Consider the following 20,853-nt stretch of genomic DNA (forward strand, 5'->3'; position numbering starts at 1 on the left):
ACACCAGAAATGGGCTTCACACATTGTACCCATGTTGGGAATCGAACCTTCAGGCGTGTGAGCGAACGCCTAAACCACTAGGCTATCCCAAACATCCCCAATACATACACTGAAAGTAACACTCTAAAGGGTAGACTCACCCATCATCACTGATGACTCTCCACCTTCCAACCCAGCCACCCACCACACAATACAACCCCTTCCCCCTTTCTCTCACTGAAGGCTGAAACTTAAAATTCGCCCACCACACACAATAATAACCATGTGTGAGAAAAATAATCTTAATGCAAATAAATACTAAAATAATTTTATTCACAATCATCATACATCTCGTGAAGTCAATGGCACATGCGTGAACTCAAATTATAATACTATTGCCTTTAATGTCCTGTATATAAGGGTATTACGAGAGGCACCAAGAAGAGTATTCAAAGAATTCTTCAGAATGACAAAGGTACATGTATGCAACAAAGCTTCAAAATGCATACGATATCATCAATACGTGTAAACATGCGACTCAAAAAGGTTACCCACATTATGAAATAATAACGTGAATAACCATAAAATGTTACAAGACAATGTACAACATACACTATACACCCCTAACCTTTGTGTGTTATATCTTGGCTGCTGGGGGAGACGTTAGACAACAAACACATACTTTTTTCGTGGAAATGTTTGCGAAGCGGGTGCTACTGGTAGGGCCAGTAAAACTGACTGTAAAAGTCCATTTTCCAGTTTCCAGTTTCGTAGCGCCATCAGTGGCGTTTATATATGTCCATTCTATGTCCCTTCTATTAACCAATAATGGTTCCACCTATCACATCACTTCAGATAGAATAGTCACCCATTGACGACGATCTGATAATCAAGATCTATTTTGTAAATAAAACTTGTATTACTTCGCGAAGTGCATCAAATCACGTGAGCACTTTGATTATAAACATTAAAAGATTTGAAAAATATCTGTCGACGCGAAGTTGTCAATACACATGCTGTGCAAATCCTGCAATCGACCGAAATCTGCAGGGCAGTTCACGAACAGAATATCGATTTCTGATTGGACTATACATAGACTCGTTAGTCCAGCCAAATTATAACTCCAAAATTGCAGCCTAGTTCAGCAAGGGCGGAAACTGGACATTATCGGGAAGATTTTGTTTGCCTGAACCAGACTCAAATATTTACACTCCGTCGTTAAAACAGGGATAAGTTTTCACAACTCCTTACTCACTGGCACTTACTTGTTATGAAGATTGAGTGCATGACGCGTGCTACCGGTAGAACAGGATGTGCATACCCTTGTCGCAAGCACCTAGATCAGTCGTCCAATGACAATACTTTCAATCACGTCTTTTACGTCCTGTATAAGCTGTTTCGGCACAACATTAGAGACTGACTTTTTCCAGTTGACGTTTTGAATATTTCTTATTACTGACTGCGATATTAAACAACACTCACTCACTCAATCATTCCGTTCATACCAGCTGTCACTAATGACATACTCAGTGTAAATCGGGGGATATACAAAACCTAAACTCCACGCACCAAACATCATAAACTTTACTTGCAACTTAATTTGATTTATGGTGTTGTGTGTGCTGTCTACATATATGAGGTAAATATGCATAATTCTGGCGTGGTTTACTGATCATGGGTGCTTCTCGGCGGTGACGGGGGCGACGTACACATCGATCTTGGACTCCTTTTTGCGACGACGACGACGAAACATGACAACAATGACAATGAGGGTGGCAGAGAGGACGATAAGGAAGAAGATGGCCACAGCCATGGCAATAAGGGTTGCTGTGAGCTCCCAAGATGTCTCACAGCCCGTAGCAGTGACGCCGGGGGTGGCATTTGGTTTGGAGTAGACGTTTTCTGTAAAGAAATTATGAATGATATTTTAACTTCATCGATATTAGGGCGTCAGTAAAAATTTGGATACAATGCAATTATTGTCATTGATATATTTCACCAAAAGCAGAGGATATATGATAAATGAAATTCATTCAGTATCTTTTAATTTATGTTTAGTTTTTCATTAAGGATAAACCTCATATGACTTGTTTGTTCTACACAAACATTGAAATGAATTTCTACGCTTGATAATATTCGTTATTGTCATGCAACTGGCGCATATTTAGCATCACTTAATAACCATAGTTCACAAAAAGATGCCTCTGAGTTATTGTGGCATATTACAGTATCACGCGTTGTGTAAAATACTCCTGAATGTGCATGAAATGAATTAAAGTAATGATCGAGTTCAAGGGGGGATTGGCTGGGATTACTGTGTTCAAGAAAAATTGACTTTTCAAACTTATGTGTATCTTACATTACTTATTAATATATTTTTTACATTACCTACATATTGTCCTCCACTCTGTCTACGGATCTTCACCCAATAGGACTACATTACATCACCTCCATATTGTCCTCCACCCTGACTACGGATCTTCACCCAATAGGACTACATTACATCACCTCCATATTGTCCTCCGTCCTGACTACGGATCTTCACCCAATAGGACGACATTACGTTACCTCAATATTGTCCTCCGCCCTGACTACGGATCTTCACCCAATAGGACGACATTACGTTACCTCCATATTCTCCTCCGCCCTGACTACGGATCTTCACCACCTTGTGCAGCTGCACCTCATTCCCGGCATCCCTCTTCCTTCTGCCGTAACCGCCGTCTGGAGCTGTACAGGTAGCCTGAAATATACATGGAAAATCATACTTCATTCCAAAAGTGTCCAAATGATCCATACCTGATACAATGTTATTTCAGACCTAAACACAAGTTTCCAACTTTTCAACCCACATAGCTCGAATGACCGTTTCTTTCCAAGCTTAAGTTTCAAAGAGAAGCTTTTTCTTCAAATTTCAAACACAATCTAAATATTATTAAATCTTTATATCACCCCCAGAGGGAATGACATTGTTTCTGCACGAAACAGTTGAGCCAAGACCAGAATCCAACACCATATGTGATTAATTTTTATCTTCTTTGCAACACACTATTTTCACCTGCTTGTTAGATTGTTTATTTTCGCCCAGGATTGCCTATTTATAAGCATTAATAGAGTGCGTGGGTGAATGAGTATGGCTGAACGTGTGTTCATCAGTAATGTGGCTTGGGGATGGTGTAACTGGAGTCGCCAAGATTTTTTCAGTGATGATAAATAAAAGCCGCCACCTACCGGGTCACAGGCCGAGTTGTCTGCTGTCACACAAACTCTGACCCGGAAGGAGAAAATCACTTCGTCATTTCCGTCGAAGTGGAAAGCCCTTATTTTCAGATTGAACTCCCTGCTGTTGGAAGGGTCGGGCGTGACTGCCTCTGAGATGACAGGGAACCCGTCAGCGTACACACAGCTGAAACATTGATCGACTCTCATATAAGGCTCTCACACAGTGACATAACTGAAACTTCACTCACTCATTTCTATAAGGTGAGCGTGGAATCAGTAATACACTGCCATTGTCACCCAGTACATCATTGAACCCGATCGCTACAACACGGGATTAATTAGAATGCAGATCTAGGAGGAAATTGAGTGACTGAATTTTGTTTGTGCGCCGCATTGAGAATAATTCAGTAATGCCATGACTTGTTAACGCCTTAGGAAAGCCAAAAGTTGAGCAGACAGTAAACGACATCTTCCCGATGCAAGGGCGTTAATTGACTATAAACGTCCAGTTTCCACCCTTGCCGAACTAGGCCGGAATTCCGGAGTTAAATTTTGGCTAGACAGAGGAGTCTGTGCATAGTCCAATCAAAATCACGTGACGAAATAGACATCCGGTTCGCAAACAACATGGATTTCAACGTGCAACGTGTATTTCGGTCGACTGCAGGATTTGCAAAGCATATGTGCCGCCAACTGGGCGCCCACAGATATTTTCCAAATCTTTTCATATTTTTAATCTAGGTGCTCAAGCGATTTGATGCACTTCAAGAGGTAAAACCCGTTTTATTACAATATAGATCTTGGTTATCGATCTGATCGTCTTGACAGGGCGCCGCCAATTTTTGTAAGCAAATTCACGTGATAGGAGAGGTGAAATCTGATTGATCAGTTGGAAGGAAGGGACATAACACGTAATGGCCACAGAACTGGTGGCGTTATGATCGAGTCCGGAAATTCCGACCTAGTTCAGCAAGGGTGAAAATTGGACTTTTATAGTCAGTTAACGCCCTTGCCTCGGGAAGATGAGTAAACGTCTGCTATTTGGTGAAACCTATCGGCACGAGTGTGATGCTGGCGCCCTCGACATAGCAACATAGAAGACCGATTATGAACAAATATTATCAAAAATGATAATCATTCACAAACATCACGCAAATCGCCAACATCACATCGCGTCCTGGAGACACTACCTACCTTCCTTCTATCAGCTTCAGCGTCTTCGTGTCGTTGGAGATGGTGTTGTTGGCCTCCCCCTCCTCCACCCGCATTGACGTGTATACTGGGGAAACAGTGTTCATCATTACGACATAGTAAACAGTTTAGTTCAGTTTCCTGTTCTAACTGTAGACTGGTAATACGACAGTGAGTGCATACATGTTCAATAGTAGAGCTATTACTATTTTGGACCATAACAACCGCGTGCGAAATACGCATCAGTCGGAAAGCGCACGTTAAATCTCCAAAGTAAGTAACCATAACGATTCGAATTACCGACTCTCCAGTTCCGTTTTCTCTTGTAACGATATCATACAACTGCATCTCTATGGCAGTTTACAACCATTGGGATAGGCTACTGCCTTCACACTGCAGTTTACAACCATAAGGATTCAATACTACTGCCTCTACACTGCAGTTTACAACCATAACGATTCAAAGCTACCGCCTTCACACTGCAGTGTACATCAATAACGATTCAAAGATACTGCCTCCACACTGCAGTTTACAACCATAACGATTCAATACTACAGCCTTCACACTGCAGTGTACAGCAATTACGATTCAAAGATACTGCCTCCACACTGCAGTTTACAACTATAACGATTCAAAGCTACTGCCTTCACATTGCAGTTAACAGCCATAACGATTCAATACTACTGCATTTAAATGCCAGTTAACAGCACAACAGTTAATAGCTATACTGAATCAACACTACTGCATATATAAGCCAGTATACTGCCATTACGATACCATCACTTGCTTTCCTCCTATATCAAGCTGACAAAGAGTAATATTACTCATACGGACACAACACTGTCACATTTACATGCCAATTTACAGCTACAACAAGAAACTCCTAACGCCTCCTTTTCGTATGTTTTCAAACTGTTTGTTTGTTATTGTTTGTTGTTTAACGCCGCACTCAGCAATATTCCAGCTATATGACGGCGGTCTGTAAATAATCGAGTCTGGAACAGACAATGCAGTGATTGACATCATAAACATCGATCCACGCAATTGGGATCAATGACATGTATCAACCAAGCCAGCGAGCCTGACCACCCGATCCCGTTAGTCGCCTCTTAAGACAAGCATGGTCGACATATACAGCAAACATGGGTTGCTGAAGACCTATTCTACCCCGGATCTCCATGGGTCTTATAAAAACTAATTCATATGACCTGATACTTTCGGTTTTAATTAAACAATAACACGTTCAGTAAAATTCAACATAAAACGTAACTGGTATACCATCAACCCTGCAAGACGTTAACTTGTCAGTCCGGTGAACCCGTCTGTGTGTACATCCTAGTGTTGAAACATTATGTGCACTATATGTATAATACAATAACCTCGAAAACACACATTGTCACAACACTAAGCCAGATGTATGTATAATTTTGTATAATAACTGGCTTACCTCCTTGGATGCCAAACACGAATCGAAGCTCTGTCCCGACGTCCACGGGATCTCCGTTGTAGAAGACGTTATTGGCAAACAAATAGAAGTCCACCGCCTTGGCAATATCCTCGCGAGACACTTCGTGCTGGCTATTCCTGAGAATTTGAAATTAGAGTCACGTCACATTGGTAACTATACTCTTTATTTGCAAAAAATGGAAAACAATAATTTCCATGTTGTCACGTCTCTATATGTCATAGGAAATGACGTCAAATATAAGTTTGATGTTTTATCTTTTATGTCTTGTAAGGTATTGCAGGGAATTTCCAGCTGAGAAGCTGCGAAACTTATGAAACCATCTAATTTGTATTTCACGCTTTAAAATTCACAAATTTTGAGGTTACACGCCAGCGACGTATTCTTTTAAATAATGTCTGCGTCGCGAGTATCTAACTAAAATCCCGTAACGTTTAGTGACGCTGTGTTCTGCATATGATTACATGCCTGTGACGTTTAGTTCTACATATACTTACACGCCCGTGACGTTGTGTTCTACACATACTTACACGCCATTGACGTTGATCTTGACAACGCTGCTGTCCACGACGACATTGTCCTCCAGGATACACTTAACATAGTAGCGGTCGTCGATGTCGGTCAGCATATTCGGACTGTATTTGACAACCACCACGCGGTCAAATTCTTTTTTGCCGGAAGTCTGCAAAATTCGTAAAAATAAAAATGCTTTGAACGATTTGGTCGATTTCCTTGATATCATGATCTAAAGCCACTGGTAACATATACTACTTTTACTATTTCAGACTGTAAATGTTAATTAATACACATGATGTGATTTATGGGAGGGTGGGTGAGGTTTTACGCTGCGTTAAGCAGTATCCCAGTTATATCAGCCGTAGGTCAAAGAACACCCAATGTACAGCAATTGTATATAATAGTAATACTAGTCCATCTATAAGACCTAACATTTTGTGTATGCTCGCAGCGCTACCTTATTACTCCGGTCAATGTTCACTCGATTTTCATTCTCAGCTCCCTCGGGAGTACATAACCTAAGCTGCTTGAGCTACGCTCACATGTTAGCAGTCATATTATTATCTCATCCTACCGGGTACCCATTCACTACTGGATGAACAGAGGCCTATTTCCAACAATGCCGGGGGCACGGGTGGCCCAGTCGTCTAAGGCGCCGCAATTCGCTGTGCAGAGTTGCGTTCCTTGGGCACGCCAGAAACCTATGATTGTGGGTTCGAATCCCGGTTCGCCCCGATTATGTTTCTAGGTTTGTCAGCACCATACCCGTGCTCGCTGGTTTCACCGAAGTGGTAAACGTCTGAGACCTGCATCACTTCGGGCGTTTCTCCCACATTAAGCTGGCACGCCGTGATATAACTGGAATATTGTTAAAAGCGGCGTTAAACCCAACTCACTCACTCACTCAATCGAACAATGCCACTTGCTCAAAGAGACATAGTAGACGTTTTCCTCGTCTGTGTATTGTGATGATCGGGGTTTGAACACAAGATTAACGAATACAGGCACAGATAAGGGTCGTAACTCCGTACAGCAAATAGCGACTCCGAAGTTTGTGTTTCTCATTTCACAATCAGTTGGATTGGGAATTTATCACTACCATACTTATGTCAGTGTCTAAAAGTTGGGTGGTGGGCATAGACTTATGATTAAAGCATTCGCTACATAGGTAGAATGCATGAAGCCAGGTGTAGAGGTCCCCCGCCGTGACTTTTGCTGAAAGCGGCGTAAAATAATACCCACTCACACATGCTAGTTCCTGTGTTGCCATACGAATTACATGAACTTACAATGACTGGCACACTGGGGCCGCAGGCTGCACTGTCATGCTCTACTTGGATGTAATGCCCCTCCCAGCTGTCAGGGATCTTGTCGAACGTGTCTACCGGAGTCGGCACTGACTGGGAGTCACAGCCAGTGATGCCTTTCTTGTCCTCCACGAAAGCCTCGTAACCACTAGCACTGTAAGGGTTTATCCCTATAACCATCAAGTCCGCAACGCAGGTCAGGGAAACTGTAAAAAAAATATGTGATACAAGATAAGCATTACTGGGATTCAGGGATGGGATACTGGTTTGCCGAATTATTCAACTGTTCATAAAAGGATTTAACAGATTACCTTCGAGCATCCTTTTATTTACATATTTGGTTAGACTTGCATAAGTATCTAAGGCAATAATTATTAGTTCAAATCATAAGTTCCTGATTATATAGATAATAAGAACAAGTTATTCCTACAAGAGACTGGCGTACTGTCCACACATCTGAACTTGCCTTTTATAAGGATCGAATTACTACACACCCGTGGACTTCATTCAGTACAGACTTGGAACAAAGCTGAAATTTGGTTTATAGTTGTCTCCACAAAACCGTACAGGAGGTGATCGTAAAGTTGTTGCTTTTTTATTTGAAATCAAAGGTTACTTTGCCTCATTATGATTTATGATTACTTTGAAGTTTTCGTTACTGAAACAAAACTAGGCGGGCAGGAGAAAATATTCTTCTCAAATTTTAAAATTACATGTAGGTCTCGATGGATCTCTGAACAAAGTCTAGACTAAAAGCCTCAATTGTTTTTGGTCAAATTGTTTCATTAACATTTTGTCTTACTTTCCAGGCAAATGTAGACAAGAGGTCTGTATGAAGTGCTTACATCGATTCTTTTCACACGTATCTCCGTAGTATTCGCTGTCGCAGTAACATTTGGCGCCGAGGACACCGTCGTCAAAGCAGGTACCTCCATTGAGACATGTAGATGAGGTACAGCTGTTTTGGTCAACGTCAGCTGACAAAGAAAATTCAAAACGAATTGAACTGAAGAAATAATTAGCTCTAGATTTATACTAATTAATGTCATGGAAGGTAAATGTCCATCATTAAGGGTTCCAGGGCCATATTAGATCTCTACCATCTCGGGCATATCTCATAAAGTCGAGTTAGTGATGCCAGAAGACCTGAAACAGTTTATGGATAACAACGTCTATCTTGTTTGTAACAAGGGTTCACGGCTACACCTTGTCCCTTCATGAGGCGAATACTGAATAAGCGTAAAGAGTTAACATAGCGCCATATATGTGTGAGTGTTTGAGTGTGTGAGTGTGTGTTTGTGTGTGTGTGTGTATGTGTGTGTGTGTGTGTGTGAGTGTTTGAGTGTGTGAGTGTGTTTGTGTGTGTGTGTGTGTGTGTGAGAGAGAGTGTTTGAGTGTGTGAGTGTTTGAGTGTGTGTGTGTGTTTGTGTGTGTGTGTGTGTGTTTGAGTGTGTGTGTTTGTGTGTGTGTTTGTGTGTGTGAGTGTTTGAGTGTGTGTGTTTTGTTTTTTGTTTGTGTGTGTGTGTGTTTTTGTTTTGTTGTGTGTGTGTGTGTGTGTGTGTGTTTGTGTGTGTGTGAGTGTTTGAGTGTGTGAGTCCGGTGTGTGTTTTTTAGTGTGGTTTGTTTTTTGTTTGTGTGTGTGTGGTTTGTTTTTTGTTGTGTGTGTGTGTGTGTGTGTGTGTGTGTGTGTGTGTGTGTGTGTGTGTGTGTGTGTGTGTGAGTGTTTGAATGTGTGAGTATGTGTGTGTGTGTGTGTGTGTGTGTGACAACTCTATTGTCCATACATAATCATTATCTGAATATACCGCTCGTCTCGAAATAGGTCAACACGGGAGTTTTACCATAGACCAGTCAATATGTTAAGTGTTACATACAACATACACTATGTATTCAATATAGATCAAGAAGGCAGATCTCAAGTGATTGAGACACTTTAACGTAATGATGTATACAAATGTACATTAAATGGATATATTTTAGGGGATAATGTTTCGCGTAATTTACATATATTTCGCAAGATACAACAAATATTTTAGATAATAGGAAGTCGTTGTTGGAGAGAGCTTCACACCTTAAAAAATGTCGAAATATGTCTCCAGCAGCAGATAGCTTGCACAGTGAACAGACACGGTCATTTGTTTCAATGGGCAAATTATGATTTGATATGCGAAATATTAATGTATATTTCTGGAAGTTATAGACCATTTTAAAATTTGGATAATATTAACCTTTTGTAGTTGTTATATTGAGAGTATCTAAGAATGTGAACTTTAAACGCTTTGGACCAAATGATCACACCACTCAAAAATACCTTTCTAGCCAGTTTTATGCTCATATACATGTTATATTACCTAGTGTCAGACCGCAGTCATATCCACCGTATGCGGGGTCGCAAGTGCAGTCGGCGGAAGTGAAGGTGCAGCTACCGCCATTCATGCAGGCCTGGTTAGGGCGTCGACAGTCAAACGTTGCATGAGCTAAAATGCAATGAAAATAAGGTTAAATGGTCATTCGAACTTCTTGTATGTTTTAAATGGAGTTTCTAGTGTTATTATATACACAGAAATGAATGATGGTCTACATACATATGCATTCTGTAGAAATTTAAAGGCAACTGAATGATATATACTACTCAACATTTGATAGGGAATTCCTCATCCTTTTTGAATACTAAGGGACAAAATATTATTGTACTTGTCTAATTAACTTGAAATGAAGTCAAACTTGATTCAGTTCCACTACAATATAAGACAATATAAGCATGACACTACTTCCAAACAATTACATGTAGATTCATTCAGACCGAAACATTTGTTTGTTTGTTTATTTGTTTTTAACGCCGCATTCAGCAACAATCCAGCAAAATGATGGCCGTCTGTAAAAGGTCGCGCCTGGACCAGACAATCCAGTGATTGTCTACATGGGCATCGATCCAAGCAAGTGGGATACGATGACATGCATCAACTGAGTCAGCGAGTCTGACCACCCGATCCCATTAGTCTCCTCTAACGACAAGCATAGTCTCGTTTTACGGCTGGCATGGGTTGCTGAAGACCTCGTCATCGACCCGTGACGATCCGGGGTAGAATGGGTCTTCAGCAACCCACGCTTGCCTCAAAAGACGACTATAGCTGAATATTGCTGAGTGCGGCGTTGAAGAACAAACAAACAAACAAACAAACAAACAGAACCTTTTTGTCATCAACCAGAGAATACCAGTATTGGTCATCCGCCGAGGCGTAAAAGGCAAACGAGGCAGCAAAAAATAAATGACTGGATCACTGATGACACCAGGTATATGTCATGCCGATAGAACCCCCTCACTCAATTTGGCTAAAAACTAAGTGATTACAGCAAAATTCGTTCTCTGACTCTCTGGACAAAAGTAGGTCCCCGGTAACCTCCGTTTCACCTGAGAGGTGACTTCACAGATTGTAACGTTGCACATAATATCAATCACTCCTCACTCTCTGGCCAAACTGATATAGCTGGAATATATATAGCTGACTGTTATTAAAAATTAAACTAACAAAAAAAGTACAAAGAGCAAAGACACACGAATGTTAATCAATGGTTTCCTCTTGTACAATTTGCACTAAACATTGCGCCAGAGCAATATCACAACTCGAACAAATTATTTTGTTTGAACGTCCTATAAAAGTCCTTCTGGTGATTCCGTTACCATAACGCTTAACGTGTAACTATTTTCACTTTTTGTGAAGTCATCATGTATTCCCAAAGTTTAACCACATTTTCCAATAGATGAACAATACTTACCAAATCCAATTGAAGCTATCAGCACCAAAATTCTAAGACAGGTCATGATGAGATCTGAAAATAAAATGCTTTTCTCATATGAACTGCATATCTGAACGTGCAAGCCATTGAAGAAAATTCAGTGGAATACAAACCGATTATTAAACAATTCTTAGTTAACAAAAGTGTGTTCCATTATTATACGTAATGTACATCCATATATAATTTGTCTGCAATAGACACTATCTGAGCAAATTTAAGTTTCGCGCAAACAGTTTATCAAGTAAATACTGACATTTGAAATAATGACAAATGTAACACGACATAAAAATGAACATGAATATATATTTAAAATTCGTTTAAAAGTATTTGAATTTATTTTTTAAATCATTTAGCTGATAGTTAACAAAAGTGTGTTCCGTTATTACAGGTAATGACTATTCTTATATCATGTGTCTGAAACTGACACAAATTTAAAAGCAGCTGAAACAGTTTCATGCAAACTGTATATCAAGAACGTCCTGGCATTTGAACCAATGTAATGTGACATACAAATTAATTGCTATATATTTAGAATTCGTGTGAAAATATTTGACAACATAATGAATCATTAGCGGTTCAAGCCGTATCTCTAATTGTGTAAAACATCTTACCTCTTCACCAAGACAGGGACCAGAAGCTGCACTTTATGGCGGGTAATGCCACCTTATATATATACATATGGCACCGCATCTAACACCATTGGTGGAGCACATTCGCAGCATGCGGTGAATATTCTAATATTTACAGACCATTTCTGTATGAGATGTCTTGCAGCGCATCAATAATATCTTAGCGAATCGCGCCCACATATTTTGAAACCAACGCCCTCTGTTAGGTATTCTTGTTTATCAAGATATTTATGAATTTGACCTCTTTCAAAAATCGATGGATGCTGAATGGCATTTCTTTCATTTCAGGCACATGATTCATCACAACCTTGGCGTCCAATTAACACACTTCACAGTTGGATACGCATGTATGTACATAAAAACCAGGTTGTGATAGGTGTCAGAGACAGATTTTCTAAAGATACATGTATGGCGGCGAATTCAACAATTCCACATGAACAACCAATGTAAATTTTGTTTAAATGCCTATTAAGAATTTAATAATATAACACCTGGTATCATCACTATTGGATAGTGCACCATAAACACATGCTCGTGATATAGTAGGAATCGTACAATAGACTACTTTTATTGGAGATTTTCTATGATGGAGAAATGTTTTAAACATTTTATTTACCAAACAGAAATCTTCTAGCTTCCTTCTACCGCAAATTTACAGTTTACAGGCGTAACGAGAAAACACTGTCAAATGATATTGCACTTTTTAATTTCTTGTGTGACCAACATGATATTGATAGTGATTTTTTTCTAAGCTACAAACTTAATGGATTTGGCGTTAGGGAGAGAGTTGGTAGGAACAGTCTGGAACGTTTCACACCGGGCGAAAAGGACGCATGCCAACAATTAAACTTAGAATGAATGAAAGGGTATTGTTTTACAGCGCTTTTAGAAATATGCCAGCCATATGACGGCAGGGGACATCAGAAATGAGGTACGCACATTGTATCGATGCTGGCAATCGAACCCTTGATCAATCAACGTTCAACCACCAGGCGACCTCCCCACCCCCCCCCCCCCCCCCCCCCTTCCAACAGAAATAGAAAGCTAATAATTCAAATAGGAGAACTTAAGCCAATATGACGCCATAGTTGTCTTATACATAATTGATATATTGTATATAAATCCCTGTCGTTGGAAAGATATATTTGAAATAAATTCGATCGTGATAAAAACGTTATAAAAATGTTTGATTGATATTTTGGCGTCTACGTATGCTAAAACATGTAAAGACACGATGTAGTCAAAGAGAAGTTACGCCCTTTGCCTATAAATAATATTACCATTTATAAGAACCGTTTACTGTTTATACATTGGTGGAAGGTAAATGGCCTCGGGAATTAAAGTTTATATCCAGAATATTTAATCCCAATTATCATATTTGCATCGTGTGTGTTCCAGTACTGAAGGTTCATTGTTGTGGGCGAATGTAGTGTTATGTTTGTTTGTTGTATCCTGCTTTTACCAGAATCAAATAAAACTTAGGGTTACTGGTACGGAATGATATCTTCTTATTAATGATATGAATTGGACACTTAGTAGCAATTGTCCAGTGGCATCAACTGGAGACTTAGTAGCAAATATCTAGTGGAATCAACTGGACACTTAGTAGCAAATATCTGGTAGAAACAACTAGACACTTAGTAGCAAAAATCTAGTAGCATCAACTGGACACTTAGTAGCAAATATCTGATAGCATCAACTGGACACTTAGTACCAAGTATCTAGTTGTAGATACAAGAAAAACAAGAAACCCGGATGGTACGTATCCCAAATAAGTACTAGAATCTGTACTTTACTTAGAAAGTATTGTCTCAAATATAACACTTGTTACATTTGACCACTTTCTCGCTGGCATTGTGTGTTCATTTTGGAAGAGGTTTCTATTTTTTTTAAATATTTAGGCTTGTAGTTTTAATGAAAAACATATATAATGGTTTAGCAGCTGTAGCTGAAAGAACATATAAAATCCATACACAATTCCAGCATGCACGCCAACACACCCCCACACCCCACTCCCAATCTCAAATGGTCGATCCGTTATAAATATAGGAAAATAACGATAGACAGAGACAAGCTAAGACTTACTCACTAGCTGTAAACTGAAATATTGTGACGAAAGAGCCATATATGAGCACACTTCGTAGCTTATAAAATATTCAGGTCTGATTATTCTACCAGATCAAAAATACGTTGTTGTTATGATCTAGTAATATTTTTCACGCAGGTCAAGTCACAAAGTGACCTCTTTGGCCCAGTGACCCACGTGATTTATATGTTCGGTGACCACTTATAATTCTGTCAACCAGTGTCCGAGCTAACGTGATTTGATTAATAAGTTGGTGCGCTGCCTGGCGGGCGGTCTTACCGTCCACAATGTACGCCAGCGCATAAAACTCAAATAACGTGACGTTTTCCCACCTCAACCGTGACACCGTAAATGTGAAACCACATTGTCACAAATAGTTGACCACAAAAATGTGACGAGTAATTATGTTTACTCTATGTTGTACAGGTCTTCAGCATTCATTTATAACTCTGATGTTTTAAAACATTAGCAACACGTGATGTTCTAAGAAAATGCAAGTAAATATAATTGACAAAACCCTTACCCTAATAATATGTGAGTGAGTATAGTTTTACGCCGCTTTTAGCAATTTTCCAGCAATATCACGGCGGGGGAAACCAGAAATGGGCTTCACACATTGTACCCATGTGGGAATCGAACCCGGGTCTTCTGCGTGACGAGCGAACGCTTTAACCACTAGGCTACCCCCCTGCCCACCATAATCATAAGAAATCTGGTCGTAAGGGGTGATTAAAGTGGATCGGGTGGTCATACTCGGGTGGACTTGGTTGATTATGTGTCATCGTTCCCAGGCGTCGGATGTTGCTCATAATATTAACCACTTGTCTGTATGGCCCGGACGCCAGTATTAACTGGTTACCTCAATATAGCTGAATATTTACAATGTGGCGTTCTATAACTCAAAATCACCATGATACTCCCTGAATTTAATCTAAACATATTATTAGATGAATATAGCATTGTGATGTTTGCACCTGCTTGTTTGTCTACATATAATATAGCATGGCGAGGTTTGCACCTGCTTGTTTGTCTACATCTAATATAGCATGGTGATGTTTGCACCTATTTGTTTGTCTACATATAATATGGCATGGTGATGTTTGCACCTGTTTGTTTGTTTACATATAATATAGCACGGTGATGTTTGCACCCATTTGTTTGTCTACATCTAATATAGCATGGTGATGTTTGCACCTGCTTGTTTGTCTACATATAATAGAGCATGGTGAGGCTTGAACCTGCTTGTTTTTCTACATCTAATATAGCATGGTGATGTTTGCACCTGCTTGTTTGTCTACATCTAATATAGCACGGTGATGTTTGCACCTATTTGTTTGTCTACATCTAATATAGCATGGCGAGGTTTGCACCTGGTTGTTTGTCTACATATAATATAGCATGGTGATGTTTGCACCTATTTGTTTGTCTACATCTGACGTAACATGGCGAGGTTTGCACCTGCTTGTTTCTTTACATATAATATAGCATGGTGATGTTTGCACCTATTTGTTTGTCTACATCTAAAATAGCATGGTGATGTTTGCACCTATTTGTTTGTCTACATATAATATGGCATGGTGATGTTTGCACCTGCTTGTTTGTCTACATATAATATAGCATGGTGAGGCTTGAACCTGTTTGTTTGTCTACATATAATATAGCACGGTGATGTTTGCACCTATTTGTTTGTCTACATCTAATATAGCATGGCGAGGTTTGCAGCTACTTGTTTGTCTACATCTAATATAGCATGGTGAGGTTTGCACCTGCTTGTCTGTCTACATCTAATGTAACATGGCGATGTTTGCACCTACTTGTTTGTCTACATCTAGTGTAACATTGTGATGTTTGCACCTGCTTGTTTGTCTACATCTAATGGAAGATGGCGATGTTTGCACCTACTTGTTTGTCTACATCTAGTGTAACATTGTGATGTTTGCACCTACTTGTTTGTCTTCATCTAATGTAACATTGCGATGTTTGCACCTGCTTGTTTGTCTACATCTAATGCAATTCTGTGATGTTTGCACCTGCTTGTTTGTCTACATCTAGTGTAACATGGTGATGTTTGCACCTGCTTGTTTGTCTACATCTAATACAATACTGTGATGCTTGCACCTGCTTGTTTGTCTACATCTAATGCAACATTGTGATGTTTGCACCTGCTTGTTTGTCTACATCTAATGTAACATGGTGATGTTTGCACCTGCTTGTTTGTCTACATCTAATGCAACATGGTGATGCTTGCACCTGCTTGTTTGTCTACATCTAATGCAACATTGTGATGTTTGCACCTACTTGTTTGTCTACATCAAATACAATAATGTGATGTTTGCACCTACTTGTTTGTCTACATCTAATGCAACATTGTGATGTTTGCACCTGCTTGTTTGTCTACATCTAATGGAAGATGGCGATGTTTGCACCTACTTGTTTGTCTACATCTAGTGTAACATGTTGAGGTTTGCACCTACTTGTTTGTCAACATCTAATGTAGCATGGCGATGTTTACACCTACTTGTTTGTCTACATCTAATGTAACATTGCGGTGTTTGCACCTGCTTGTTTGTCTACATCTAATGCAACATTGTGATGGTTGCACCTGCTTGATTGTCTACATCTAATGTAACATTGTGATGTTTGCACCTGCTTGTTTGTCTACATTTAATGCAGCATTGGGATCTTGCACCTCCTTGTTTGTCTACATCTAGTGTAACATGGTGATGTTTGCACCTGCTTGTTTGTCTACATTTAATGCAGCATTGGGATCTTGCACCTCCTTGTTTGTCTACATCTAATTTAACATTGTGATGTTTGCACCTGCTTGTTTGTCTACATCTAATGCAACATTGTGATGGTTGCACCTGCTTGATTGTCTACATCTAATTTAACATTGTGATGTTTGCACCTGCTTGTTTGTCTACATTTAATGCAGCATTGGGATCTTGCACCTCCTTGTTTGTCTACATCTAGTGTAACATGGTGATGTTTGCACCTGCTTGTTTGTCTACATTTAATGCAGCATTGGGATCTTGCACCTCCTTGTTTGTCTACATCTAGTGTAGCATGGCGATGTTTGCACCTGCTTGTTTGTCTACATCTAATGTAACATGGTGATGTTTGCACCTGCTTGTTTGTTTACATCTAATGCAACATTTTGATGTTTGCACCTGCTTGATTGTCTACATTTAATGCAGCATTTGGATCTTGCACCTCCTTGTTTGTCTACATCTAATGTAACATGGTGATGTTTGCACCTACTTGTTTGTCTACATCTAATGGAAGATGGCGATGTTTGCACCTACTTGTTTGTCTACATCTATTGTAACATGTAGAGGTTTGCACCTACTTGTTTGTCAACATCTAATGTAACATGGTGATGTTTGCACCTGCTTGTTTGTTTACATCTAATGCAACATTGTGATGGTTGCACCTGCTTTATTGTCTACATCTAATGTAACAGTGCGATGTTTGCACCTACTTGTTTGTCAACATCTTATATAGCATGGCGATGGTTGCACCTACTTGTTTGTCTACATCTAATGTAACATTTTGATGGTTGCACCTGCTTGTTCGTCTACATCTAATGTAACAGTGCGATGTTTACCCCTGCTCTTTTGTCTACATCTAATTCAACATTGTGATGTTTGCACCTGCTTGATTGTCTACATCTAATGCAACATCGCCATGCTACATTAGATGTTGACAAACAAGTAGGTGCAAACCTCAACATGTTACATCTAATGCAACATTGTGATGTTTGCACCTGCTTGATTGTCTACATCCAATGCAACATTGTGATGTTTGCACCTACTTGTTTGTCTACATCTAATAGAAGATGGCGATGTTTGCACCTACTTGTTTGTCTACATCTAGTGTAACATGGTGATGTTTGCACCTGCTTGTTTGTCTACATCTAGTGATACATGCTGATGTTTGCACCTACTTGTTTGTCAACATCTAATGTAGCATGGCGATGTTTGCCCCTGCTTGTTTGTCTTCATCTAATGCAACATATTGATGGTTGCACCTGCTTGTTTGTCTACATCTAATGCAATACTGTGATGTTTGCACCTGCTTGTTTGTCTACATCTAATGCAACATTGTGATGTTTGCACCTACTTGTTTGTCTTCATCTAATGTAACATTGCGATGTTTGCACCTGTTTGTTTGTCTACATCTAATGCAATACTGTGATGTTTGCACCTGCTTGTTTGTCTACATCTAATGTCACATTGTGATGTTTGCACCTGCTTGTTTGTCTACATCTAATGTAACATTGTGTTGTTTGCACCTGCTTGTTTGTCTACATCTAATGCAACATTGTGATGTTTGCACCTGCTTGATTGTCTACATCTAGTGTAACATTGTGATGTTTGCACCTGCTTGTTTGTCTTCATGTAATGCAACATTGTGACGTTTGCACCTGCTTGTTTGTCTACATTTAATACAATACTGTGATGTTTGCACCTGCTTGTTTGTCTACATCTAATGCAACATTGTGATGTTTGCACCTGCTTGTTTGTCTACATCTAGTGATACATGCTGATGTTTGCACCTACTTGTTTGTCAACATCTAATGTAGCATGGCGATGTTTGCCCCTGCTTGTTGACCTCATCTAATGCAACATATTGATGGTTGCACCTGCTTGTTTGTCTACATCTAATGCAATACTGTGATGTTTGCACCTGCTTGTTTGTCTACATCTAATGCAACATTGTGATGTTTGCACCTACTTGTTTGTCTTCATCTAATGTAACATTGCGATGTTTGCACCTGTTTGTTTGTCTACATCTAATGCAACATTGTGATGTTTGCACCTGCTTGTTTGTCTTCATGTAATGCAACATTGTGATGTTTGCACCTGCTTGTTTGTCTACATTTAATACAATACTGTGATGTTTGCACCTGCTTGTTTGTCTACATCTAATGCAACATTGTGATGTTTGCACCTGCTTGTTTGTCTACATCTAGTGTAACATGGTGATGTTTGCACCTGCTTGTTTGTCTACATCTAATGCAACATTGTGATGTTTGCACCTGCTTGTTTGTCTACATCTAGTGTAACATTGTGATGTTTGCACCTGCTTGTTTGTCTACATCTAATGGAAGATGGCGATGTTTGCACCTACTTGTTTGTCTACATCTAGTGTAACATGTTGAGATTTGCACCTACTTGTTTGTCAACATCTAATGTAGCATGGCGATGTTTGCACCTACTTGTTTGTCTACATCTAATGTAACATTGTGATGTTTGCACCTACTTGTTTGTCTACATCTAATGGAAGATGGCGATGTTTGCACCTACTTGTTTGTCTACATCTAATGTAACATGGTGAGGTTTGCACCCGCTTGTTTGTCTACATCTAATGCAAAATGGTGATGTTTGCACCTGTTAGTTTGTCTACATCTACCGTCAACATGGCCATTATATCGAGTGTAGAGGGTTCAGATCCCATTAGTTACGGCTTCAGGCAAGGAGAGAATGAGCTCGATATACAGTTATGCCATTGTTTGAAATCCGGAATCACTTGAGATAATGCTCAACATAAAATAGACATGTCACAGTTCACATTTTGTTGTTCATTATTCATCAAACTGATTCCCGTAGAGAAAGATCGTTGTACCGATGGCGGGTGTGGGTGTGGGTGGCCCGAATATATTTTCTCACATTCTCTGAAGATGGGAGTGTTTGTGAGCTCGCTTTGTTTATCACTTTCCCTCGCAACACATGTTGGAATTACTTTAGTATATTAAAACCCAGTTGACCGGAATCCTTTAATTTGGAAAGCCCGTTTACCGAAAGCTTACCCTTTGGAATGTCTGCATAAAATTAAAGCGTCTTAACTACGCACAGTGATTTTGGTTCATACGGATATGTTTCTGAAGATTTGGCTGCGAAATAAGACCTATCTAGCCTACATGTTGTTTCATTCCACGTACAATAAAGGATTTTACTGAAATACTACCGATTGGATCAATAGCCTTTTCTAAAATTGAACTGCAACTGATGAAAAACATGACAAAAATATATGCACTTATTGTGAGAATGAAAGTGAAAATAGGACAAATCTATTTCTGTCGTGTAAATATGTGAAGGCATTCTGGAATGTTTGTTTGTCTGTTGTTGTTTAACGCCGCATTCAGCAATAGTCCAGCTATATGACATCGGACTGTCAATAATAAAGTCTGGACAAGACAATCCAGTGATTTACATCATGAGCATCAACCAAATCAGCGAGCCTAACCACCCGATCCCGTTGGTCGCCCCTTACGGCAAGCATAGTCGCCTGTTACAAAAAGACCTTTTGCGGCAAGCTTGGGTGGCTGAAGACCTATTCTACCCCGCATATTCACGGGTCACTCACTATTGTAACTGTGTGATGTAATATTGACTTGATGCTAGTTGGCAATGCAGATTCACCTAATGTGAACGGACACATCTTTAGGAACCAACATTTACATATATATATATATAAAGAAAACAAAACAGTTTGAGTCACCAATGTTAGTTTACAAACGTTTCTCTATATCTTCTTTTCCCTTTCTGTCGTTGATTGTATTCATTTTTTATAAGTTTAGATGTAAATCTATGTGAGATGTCGTTCTGAGTTGTGATAAATTGTGCCCAATTCTTTTCATGAATAAAATATGTTTAA

General features: G+C 39.5%; 1 protein-coding gene across 1 annotated transcript; it reads right to left on the reverse strand.

Annotated features, from left to right (window-relative positions):
- Positions 1-291: 291 nt before the first annotated feature.
- LOC124111477 (EGF-like domain-containing protein 2) lies at positions 292-12,117 on the reverse strand. Its single transcript, XM_046471199.2, has 11 exons — positions 12,090-12,117; positions 11,458-11,511; positions 10,032-10,157; positions 8,526-8,657; positions 7,663-7,886; positions 6,388-6,539; positions 5,840-5,976; positions 4,396-4,480; positions 3,211-3,385; positions 2,608-2,722; positions 292-1,881 (listed from the first exon to the last, which is right to left on the reverse strand). Exons 2-11 carry the CDS (start codon positions 11,501-11,503, stop codon positions 1,652-1,654), a joined length of 1,422 nt encoding a protein of 473 aa, XP_046327155.2. The 5' UTR covers positions 11,504-11,511; positions 12,090-12,117; the 3' UTR covers positions 292-1,651.
- Positions 12,118-20,853: the final 8,736 nt, after the last annotated feature.

This window comes from Haliotis rufescens, unplaced genomic scaffold (assembly GCF_023055435.1).
Source record: "Haliotis rufescens isolate VD_foot unplaced genomic scaffold, xgHalRufe1.0.p SCAF_21, whole genome shotgun sequence".
Taxonomy (NCBI): Eukaryota; Metazoa; Mollusca; class Gastropoda; order Lepetellida; family Haliotidae; genus Haliotis; species Haliotis rufescens.